This window comes from Protobothrops mucrosquamatus, unplaced genomic scaffold (genome assembly GCF_001527695.2).
Source record: "Protobothrops mucrosquamatus isolate PMUCROS unplaced genomic scaffold, P.Mucros_1.0 scaffold2299, whole genome shotgun sequence".
NCBI lineage: Eukaryota > Metazoa > Chordata > Lepidosauria > Squamata > Viperidae > Protobothrops > Protobothrops mucrosquamatus.
In genome coordinates, this window is record NW_015388385.1 from 126,137 (window position 1) to 137,129 (window position 10,993).

At 44.3% G+C, this 10,993-nt stretch overlaps 1 protein-coding gene across 1 annotated transcript in view; it reads right to left on the reverse strand.

Moving 5' to 3' along the window:
• Window positions 1–10,993, reverse strand: part of ANKRD24 (ankyrin repeat domain 24) — a 60,855-nt gene that overhangs the window by 41,684 nt on the left and 8,178 nt on the right. Inside the window, exons 3-7 of the mRNA XM_029285824.1 lie at window positions 10,150–10,238; window positions 8,884–8,948; window positions 4,934–4,991; window positions 2,750–2,820; window positions 722–828 (exon numbers count right to left, since the gene is read on the reverse strand). Of these exons, the coding sequence (XP_029141657.1) occupies window positions 722–828; window positions 2,750–2,820; window positions 4,934–4,991; window positions 8,884–8,948; window positions 10,150–10,238 (390 nt within the window). The remainder of the gene's footprint in view (window positions 1–721; window positions 829–2,749; window positions 2,821–4,933; window positions 4,992–8,883; window positions 8,949–10,149; window positions 10,239–10,993) is intronic.

Below are 10,993 nucleotides of genomic sequence, written 5' to 3' on the forward strand. Positions count from 1 at the left end.
AGACAGACAGACAGACAGACAGACAGACAGACCTAGATGATTGATTCAATGGTAGGATTCAAATAGATGAACAACCGGTTCTCTGTGTCGATGCTGGTTCCGGAAGTCCATTCTGGGCCTGAGCCACAAAAAATTAGCTACCGGTTCTGCCGAACTGGTGCGAACCGGCTGAATCCCACCACCGCATTTATCCAGTTAGTACATGCATAGTACCCATCCGGTTATTGTGTGAACTGCATAGAATCTCACAGTTGCAATGGATATCAACACAATACTGTAAATAAGTACAGGCAGTCCTCAACTTACGACCGTTCGTTTAGTGACCGTTCGGCACTGGAAAAAGTGACTGAGGACCGTTTTTCACACTTACGACCATTCTTGCAGCATCCCCCGTGGTCACGTGATCGAAATTCAGAGGCTCGGCGACGGACTTTGCTCGTCGGAAGGTCGCAAAAGGGGATCACGTGACTCCCGAGGGACACGGCCACCGTCGTAATTACGAGTCGGTTGCCCAGCGTCCAAATTACAATCCCGTGACCGTGGGGGGATGCTGCAAAGGTCGTAAGTGTGAAAAATGGTCCTAAGTCCCTTTTTCCAGTGCCGTCGTAACTCCCAAACGGTCACTAAACGAACTGTTGTAAGTCGTAACGAGGTTGGAGCATCGTGTCACGTGGAACGAGAGAGACAAACGCCTGGCCTCCCCCCCCCCCAGTTTCCTCACCGGCCTTTCTGGTCTCTGGCGTTAACGGCAGCTCCGCGGTGTAGTAAGTAGTGGCAGAGCTCCGGGTGGTTCATCCTGGCGGCCAGCATGAGAGGGGTCACCCCATCCTGGCAGGAGAAAGCGGGGGAAACAATGCCCGGTCAGTTAAAAGCATCTGTGCCTTCGTCATAGCAAGTTCATCGCCACTGGGTGGGAAGCATCCACTCGGACGCTCTCCTTCCTTCCCTTGAAGGGGCTGCTTATGGGAGGCAGGAGGGGGAGGAAGGTGGAGAAGGAGAAAAGAGAAGAAGGAGGAGAGGAAAAGGAGGAAAGAGAAGAAAAGGAGAAGAGGAAGGAAGGAGAAGGGGGAAAGGAAGCGGGAGGAAGTGGAAGAGGAGGAGGAGAGAAAAAGACAGAGAAGAGAAGGAGAGGAAAGTAAAGGATGAGAGAAAACAGGAGGTATGGAGGAGGAGGAGGAGGAGAGAAAGAGAAGGAGAAAAGGAAACGGGAGGAGGAGAAGGAGGAGGAAATGGAAGACGAGGGGGGGAAAGAAGAGAAAAAAGACAGAGAAAAAGAGAAGGAGAGGAAAGTAAAGGATGAGAGAAAACAGGAAGATATGGAAGAGGAGGAGGAGAGAAAGAGAAGGAGAAGAGGAAAGAAGAAGGAGAAGAGGAAACAGGAGGAGGAGGAGGAGAAAAGGAGGGAAGAGAAGGAGAAGGAGAAAAGGAAACGGGAGGAGGTGGAGGAGGAGGAGGAGGAGGAGGAAATAGAAGACAAGGAAAAGGAGAGAAAAAAAGACAAAGAGAAGGAGAGGAAAGTAAAGGATGAGAGAAAACAGGAGGATATGGAGGAGGGGGGGAAGAGAAGGAGAAGAGGAAAGAGAAGAAGGAGAAGAGGAAACAGGAGGAAGGAGAAGAAGGCCAAAAAAGTGAAGAGGAAAGAGAAGGTGAAAAGGAAACAGGAGGAGGAGGAGAAGGAAGAGAAAAAAGATGAAGAGAAGAAGGAGAGGAAAGTAAGGGATAAGAGAAAACAGGAGGCTATGGAGGAGAAGAAGCAGGAGGAGGAAAAGAGGAGAAAGAGTGATACAGAAGGAGAAGGTGGGAAGGGGAAGAGGAAAGAGAAGAAGGAGAAGAGGAAACAGGAGGAGAAGGAAATGGAAGAGGAGGAGGGGAAAGGGAGAGAAAAGAAGAAAGAAAAGAGAAGGGAAGAATGAGAAAGAAAGGAGAAGACAAAGCAAGAGGGGAAGGAGAAGGAAAAAGGAAACAGGAGGAAGGGAAGAAGGAGGAAGTGGAAGAGGAGGAGGAGGAAAAGAAGAGAAAAGAGAAGAAAGACAAAAGAGGAAAGGATAAGAGAAAACAGGAGGAGAAGGAGGAGGAGGAGGATGGGAGAAGGAGGAAATGTAATTTTTTTTTTTACAAATTACACACCTGTCATGGTTCCGACTGATGAAAAACTCTTTGAAGAACTTTGAGGCACTGTTTACCTTAAAGAATCTTTCTTCGAGTGGCATGACATCGGCAGGGACACGGTCGAAGCCGAAAATCTGGATTCCCCTCTCCTGAGCCCATAGTATCAAAGCACCATTCCCTCCTCTGATTTGCACTCATAGATCACATTCTCCAATTAGCTTGAAATGCAGGCCTTCCCTCCAATTCTCCAACCCGCCACTTCTTTTCATCTCTTGTTCCAAACAACCTTGAATCACACACTACTACGCTCTTGTTATGTCTCACTAATTCCCATCCACGTTCTTCCTCCTCCCCCCTCCCCTAGTATCATAAAATCTAACTCTAAGAGTAACGCCCAAGTTAAGGGAAATGGCTGCATCTCCACATGTTGTCAAAGCAAGAACATTCGAGGTTAGCAGCGTTGACAACACCCTTTCGATAGCCTTTCAGGGGCCAATCAGAATCACAGCTTGTGGGCCTAGGGAGTTAAGTCAATCTTTTCATCTGGTTGGGAGAACAAAAGAAGGAAAAATGAAGGGACGCCAGAAATGGGCCAAGCTGAGCCTGAACAGGCCAGGATGGAGGTCGGGCAGACTCTTACCTGGTCCTTGGTGTTCAAGGAAGCCTTGAAGTCACAAAGAATTTCCAAACAAGAGATAGACCCATGGATGGCTGGAAAGATTAAAAATAAAAAGAGGGCAAAAGAGACACTTTCTTAACGGGAACGGTCTTTCACCACAAGACAAACCAAACGAGAATCCATGCAGCTTCACTGACAATCGCCAGGATCCTTTTGTAAGATTTACCTGCAATTTACAACTTCCTGTTCTCTTGAGCAGGGCTTTTCAACCAGTGGTACGGGTACCACCTGTGGTACATTGGCACCTGGCAGGTGGTACGCGACCATCCTAGGAAAGTGGTAGTGGGGGAGGGGAATGAACTCAACCGGTGGCAGCACCGCACAAGCCTGAGCGAGAGACGGCTGGAGCTGCAGGGCTGTCAGGGCTCAGCGGAAGCGCCAGGATCAGCGCCAGGATCCAGCTGGAGCTCAGCGCTGATCCTGGTGCTTCTGCTGAGCCCAGAAGAAGCGCCGATCAGCCGGAATGTTGCAGCCTCTCCAGGGTCTTGTGATTTACATTCAGATGCTTGGCAACTGATTCATATTTATGACGGTCACAGTGTCCCAGGGTCATGTGAAGTGACCAAAACCTGCTGCAACCACCCAGCAGACGGGGGGGGGGAATAAAAACCAAACACCCCCCCACCCCACCCCCGCTGCCAATCCTCAACAGAAATGCTCACAACAATGGAAACCTCGGACAAGAGGAAGGGCACCGCCGGGCGGGCAGGCAGGTGTCTTGCTCGGCTGTGGCTTGGGGGGCACTTTTTCAGTGCCATTGTAACTTCGAACCGTCACTAAGAGAACTGTTGTAAGTCGAGGACGACCTGTACTTCATCACTTTTTTCCTTTTTTGGGGGGGGGTTTTGACCCCTTGCTAGGCGACTGGTGGTACTCGGATGTTGCCATATCCTAAAAGTGGTACAATGGGTGAAAAGGTTGAAAAGCCCTACTCTTGAGTACGGGCAGTCCTCCACTTACGACCGCAATGGAGCCTCAATTTTATGCTGCGAGGCGAGGCATTCGTGAAGCGCGTTTTGTCCCACTTTACGACCTTCCTTGCCAAAGTCGTTCAGTGAATGACTGCAATTATTCGGTTAGTAAGCCAGTTGTTAAATGAATCTGGCTTCCCCCCCCCCACACACACACTGACTTTGCTTGTTGGAAGGTCGCAAAAGGGGATCACGGGAGCCCCCCAGGACTCCGCAACCATCATAAATATGAGACAGTTGCCAAGCGTCTGAATTTTGATCACGTAATCACGGGGGATGCCGCAATGGTCGTAAGTCTGAAAAACAGCCGTAGGTCTGTGAACGGTCACTAAATGAACGGTTGTAAGTCGAGGACTACCTGTGCTGTGGGTTTTAAACTTCAAGGGGAAGGATGCGACTTCCAGGCCTAAACAATTCCAAGTGACAGTTGCTTAAATAGGAACCAGCCGTGTGCTGCAGCTGCCAAAAAGGCCAACACAGTGCTAGGCTGCATGAACAAAGGGATAGAATTAAGATCACATGAAGTGTTAATACCACTTTACAAGGCCTTGGTAAGGCCACACTTGGAATCCTGCATCCAGTTTTGGTCACCACGATGTAAAAAAGATGTTGAGACTCTAGAAAGAGTACAGAAAAGAGCAACAAAGATGATTAGGGGACTGGAGGCTAAAACATAGAAGGAACAGTTGCTGGAATTGGGTATGTCTAGTTTAACGAAGAGAAGGACGAGGGGGGACATGATGGCAGTCTTCCAGTATCTCAGGGGGTGCCCCAAAGAAGAGGGAGTCAAGCTATTTTCCAAAGCAGCTGAAGGCAGGAGAAGAAGCAACGGATGGAAACTAACCAAGGAGAGAAGCAACCTAGAACTAAGGAGAAACTTCCTGACAGTCAGAACAATTAACCAGTGGAACAACCTGCCTCCAGAAGCGGTGAATGCTCCAACACTGGAAGTTTTTAAGAAGAGACTGGACAGCCATTTTTCTGAAATGGTGTAGGGTTTCCTGCCTGAGCAGGGGGTTGGACTAGAAGACCTCTAAGGTCCCTTCCAACTCTTGTTATTCTATTCTATACATTATACTGCATTGGTGAGGCCACACTTGGAATAGTGTGTCCAGTTTGGGTCACCATGATACAAAAAGATGGTGAGACTCTAGAAAGAGTGCGGAGAACTTACCTGCATGGTGGAGTGCTGTCCTTCCCTGGCTATCGGCTACATCAACAGGGCAGGAAGACTTAGAGGCGAGAGAGAAAAACGTAGCGTCAAAAATGCAATGAATGTCGGATTCTGACATTTATTTATTTGGGAGTAACCCTGATCAGAATAAGAGAAGTTTGCAAAGATTTCAATGTTACCTTCCTCCCAGTGCAGGAAATTAGACAGATGTCACCATCTTTTTTCTCCTATCTTCTCCATGGCCTTCTGGAATTGCTCTAAATTTTAAATAAAGTCATCTTTCTCTCAGTTCTCCCCAAAAATGTTAAATCCTTTTCCATCTCTCTATCTATAACTTGTGCCTTACTTTCCAAAACTTCCACTTTATCCATAATTTAATTCTCCAGCCATTCCAACCAAAGATTCTTCAATCTTCTTAAACTTAAACTTAAACTTGAACTTGAACTTGAACTTAAACTTAAACTAAGGAAAAACTTGCTAACAGTGAAGAGAATTAACCAGTGGAACAGCTAGCCTCCAGAAATCGTGGGTGCACCAACACTGGAGGTTTTTAAGAAGAGACTGGACAGCCATTTGTCTGAGACAGTATAGGTTCTCCTGCTTGAGCAGGGGGCTGGACTAGAAGACCTTCAAGGTCCCTTCCAACTCTCTTATTCTATTCTATTCTATTCTATTCTATTCTATTCTATTCTATTCTATTCTATTCTATTCCAGTCTAGTCTAGTCTAGTCTAGTCTATTTATTCCATATTCTATTCTATTCTATTCTATTCTATTCCAGTCTATTCTATTCTATTCTATTCTATTCTATTTATTCCCTATTCTATTATATTCCATTCCATTCCATTCCAGTCTATTCTATTTATTCCATATTCTATTCTATTTATTCCATATTCTATTCTATTCCATTCCAGTCTATTCTATTTATTCCATATTCTATTCTATTTATTCCATATTCTATATTCTATTCTATTTATTCCATATTCTATTCTATTCTATTCTTCCATTCCTATTTCTATTCTATTCTATTTATTCCATATTCCATTCCATTCCATTCTTCTTTTACATCCTTTTTTTAAATTCCTGCCAATCCTTCTTCCACTTTTTGAAAGCAGCCAAGCTATTGGCAACCGATTACAATCCTCTTCTTGCCAATTTCTTCAAAACATTTTCTGCAATAAATCTGGTGATTTATTCAAACACAGGGCAGATCACTTCAAAGGACAGAGAGGCACGTAGAATAAGTTTTAAAGTTTTTTTAAAAAAATTAAAAGACGTCCTGGAAAAAAGCGAATAAGACAAAGTTTAAAAAAAAATAAAATTAAAAGATGTCCCCGAAAAAAGCCAACACGAAATCCTGCCTGTATGATCTGAGAAAATACTTGCAAGACAAGTAGTCCTCGAATTACGACCGGTAATGGATCCTGCCCATCAGAGTCGTGAGTCATGACGATTGTAAATCAGATCACCCGTGGGTGACTGCAAAGATTTTAGACCTTTTTTAACTGCAGCCGTTAAGTGAATGTGACAGTCGTTAAGCGAGCCAATGGTTCGCCATGGGCCGGTTTTGCCGAAAACAAGAAGTAAACACCGTTTTGGAGCAAAACCATCATAAAAGGCAGTCATGTCACCGTATGACACTGCAAACGATCATAAATGTGGGTCGGTTGCTGAGCATCCAAAATAGGATGCAACCTTCAGAAAAGCAGTAGCTGTCAGAACTTTGAAACCATTTTGTAAGTATGTCCTAAAAGTGCTTTTTCAACTGGACTCTTGTTTTTCTTTGAAGATGTTTCGCTTCTCCTCCAAGAAGCTTCTTCAGCTCTGACTGGATGGCGGAGAAGGGAAGGATTTATACTCCTTGCAGACAGCTGGTCATTTGCATCCTTTTGGAGAGTCGTTGAGGCCACTTGGAGGTTTACCTGTGTCCTCAGGGTCACCTGAGTGGTGCAAATGGGTGTGGAGCCTTCTTGGCTGCAGGATGTTTTCTGCCCTGGCTCTCTTCACTGTGGAAGACGGGCGCAGGCTGTTGGGGAGGAGTCTTTGAGGACACAAACCTCCAAGTGGCCTCAACGACTCTCTAAAAGGATGCAAATGAGCGGCTGTCTGCAAGGAGTATAAATCCTTCCATTCTCCCACCATCCAGTCAGAGCTGAAGAAGCTTCTTGGATGAGAAGCGAAACATCTTCAAAGAAAAACAAAGAAGTCCAGTTGAAAAAGCACTTTTAGGACAACCATGAGCTGGATGACTGTGAATCTCCATGGACATGTTGTAAGTACATCCTAAGATAGGGGTAGGCAACCTTGGCTCTTTTATGACTCGTGGACTTCAACTCCCAGAATTCCTGAGCCAGCCATGCTGACGGGAAAGGGAGAAGTTTCCAAGCTGAGACATGCTAGCTCAGGAATTCTGGGAGTTGAAGTCCACGAGTCATAAAAGAGCCAAGGTTGCCTACCCCTGACCTAGATTATAGATAGATAGATAGATAGATAGATAGATAGATAGATAGATAGATAGATAGACAGACAGACAGACAGACAGACAGACAGACAGACAGACAGACAGACAGACAGACAGACAGACAGACCTAGACCAGGAGTAGGCAACCTTGGCTCTTTTATGACGTGTGGACTTCAACTCCCAGAATTCCTGAGCCAGCCATGCTGAGGGGACAGGGAGAGGTTTCCAAGCTGAGCCATGCTGGCTCAGGAATTCTGGGAGTTGAAGTCCACGAGTCATAAAAGAGCAAAGATTGCCTACCCCTGACATAGATAGATAGATAGATAGATAGATAGATAGATAGATAGATAGATAGATAGATAGATAGATAGATAGATAGATAGATAGATAGATAGATAGATAGATAGATACTGTAGATAGATAGATAGATGACAGATAGATAGATAGATAGATAGATAGATAGATAGATAGATAGATAGATAGATAGATAGATGATAGATAGATAGATAGATGATAGATAGATAGATAGATAGATAGATAGATAGATAGATAGATAGATAGATAGATAGATAGATAGATGATAGACAGACAGACAGACAGATACACCTAGATCAGGGGTAGGCAACTTTGGCTCTTTTATGACTCGTGGACTTCAACTCCCAGAATTCCTCAGCCAGCCACGCTGAGGGGAAAGGGAGAGGTTTCCAAGCTCAGCCATGCTGGCTCAGGAATTCTGGGAGTTGAAGTCCATGAGTCATAAAAGAGCCAAGGTTGCCTACCCCTGGGCTAGGAGGTCTTTTGTAACTGTAACAGTTGCTACGTGACCGGTCATAATTCGAGCACTGTCTATAAGCCCAACTCCAGGATGTTTTTAGTTAAACCAAGAATACAGGTAGTCCTCAACGTACGGCCACCACTGCGCCCCATATTTCCGTTGCTAAGCCAAACAGTTGTTAAGTGAATTTTGCCCCATCTAACAACCTCTTTTGCCATCGTTGTTAAGTGGATCCTCACACCTGTGAAGTTAAAGGAATCTCGCTTCCCCGTTGACTTGGCTTGTCAGAAGGTCACAAAAGGGGATCACGTGACACACACACACACCCTGGGACACTGCAACCATCACAATTATGAGTCAGTTGTCAAGTGTCTGTGATCGTGGATTTGCTGCAATGGTCATGTGAGAAACGGTCATAAGTCACGTTTTTTTCAGTGCCGTTGTAACTTCAAAGGGTCACTAAATGAACTGTCGTAAATCGAGGGCTACTTGTATAGGTAATTCTCAGCTAGGGACTTCTGGGAGTTGAAGTCCACAAGTCTTCAAGTGATCTAACCTATCAATAACAAGGAGCTTCCAAAGCCCCAGGGAGAAGAAGTCGAGAGAAACTCAAGATGGCAGCCATGCAACTGGTGCCACGCCCCTTCTGATACATGCCACGCCCTCTGAATACCCCTGGTGCCATCTTTGGAGCCTTTAAGCATCCATCTCTTACCTGCAACAACTTGCTGACACACTGGGGATGGCCGTGTTTTGCCGAGAGATGCAATGCGGTGTGACCTACAGTGGAGAAGATCAGAACAGGGGAAACATTAGAACAGAACAGAACAGAATAGAATATGTGGAATGGAATGGAATGGAATGGAATGGAATGGAATAGGATAGGATAGGATAGGATAGGATAGGATAGAAAATGTAATGTAATGTAATGTAATGTAATAGAATAGAATAGAATAGAATAGAATAGAATAGAATAGAATAGAATAGAATAGAATAGAATATGTGGAATGGAATGGAATGGAATGGAATAGAATAGAATAGAATAGAATAGAATAGAATAGAATATGTAGAATGGAATGGAATAGAATAGAAAATGGAATGGAATATAGAATAGAACAGAATAGAATATAGAATATAGAATATAGAATATAGAATAGAATATGTGGAATGGAATGGAATGGAATAGAAAATGGAATGGAATATAGAATAGAATAGAACAGAACAGAATAGAATAGAATATAGAATATAGAATATAGAATATAGAATATAGAATATAGAATATAGAATATAGAATATAGAATAGAATAGAATATGTGGAATGGAATAGAATAGAATAGAGAATAGAAAATGGAATGAAATAGAGAATAGAATAGAATAGAATAGAATAGAATAGAATAGAATAGAATAGAATAGAATAGAATATAGAATATAGAATATAGAATATAGAATATAGAATAGAATATGTGGAATGGAATGGAATAGAAAATGGAATGGAATATAGAATAGAACAGAACAGAATAGAATAGAATATAGAATATAGAATATAGAATATAGAATATAGAATATAGAATATAGAATATAGAATATAGAATAGAATACAATATGTGGAATGGAATAAATAGAATAGAGAATAGAAAATGGAATGAAATAGAGAATAGAATAGAATAGAATAGAATAGAATAGAATAGAATAGAATAGAATAGAATAGAATAGAATATGGAATGGAATGGAATAGAGAATAGAATAGAATAGAATAGAATAGAATAGAATAGAATAGAATAGAATAGAATAGAATAGAATATGGAATGGAATGGAATGGAATAGAGAATAGAATAGAATAGAATAGAATAGAATAGAATAGAATGGAATGGAATGGAATGGAATAGAATAGAATATGGAATGGAATGGAATAGAAAATAGAATAGAATAGAACAGAACAGAATGGAACAGAACACGGAAGGGATCGTGGAGGTCATCTCACCTGAACCGTCGGTGGTCAGAGCGTCCGCCCCGTGGGCCAGCATCACCTCCAAGCAGCCCACGTTTCCCTTCGTGGCACAAAGGTGAAACCTGCAAGAGGAAAATGAACTCCTGGGGACCGGTGATAGCCAGGGGGGACCCCATGAGAGCAGTCCTCGACTTACAACCACAGGGGAGCCCAACGTTCCTGTTGCTAAGCGTGACATTGGTTAAGCAACTTTTGCCCCAGCTTAACGACCTTTACGGCCACGCTTGTTAAGCGAATCGCTGCGGTCGTTAAATGAGTTGCATGAGTGAAACTGGCTCCCCCCGTTGGCTTCGCTTGTCAGAAGGTTGCAAAAGGGCATCGCGTGACACACACACACACCCCGGGGACGCCGCGGCCGTCATAAATAGGAAGCAGTTGCCAAGCGTCTGAATTTTGATCATGGGGACGCTGCGAGGGTCGCAAGTGCAAAAAACGGTCATAGGTCCCTTTTTTCCAGCATCGTAACTTTGAGCGGTCACTAAACAAACGCTTGTTAAGTCGAGGACTATTTGTACACCCAGGGGCCTACAGGAGAAAGCAGGGATGGGCAACCTTGGGGGTGTCACCCCTCCCTAGAGTCCTGGACTCAGTGGGAAAGTCGGGGCAGGGCCCAGGTGATGGAGATCCGCAGGTGAGCAGGAGCTGCCCCTCTCTACAGCCAGGTAAACCCTTCTCGGACACCCAAGGGGGAGGAACTGCCATTCATCCAGGCTTAGCCAACCTGGCTTCAGCAGGGAGCAGGCCTCGGCTGACCCTCTGCAGGCCCCAAAACTAAGCAGGACTATTATTTGGATGGGAGACCACCAGGAGGCTAGAG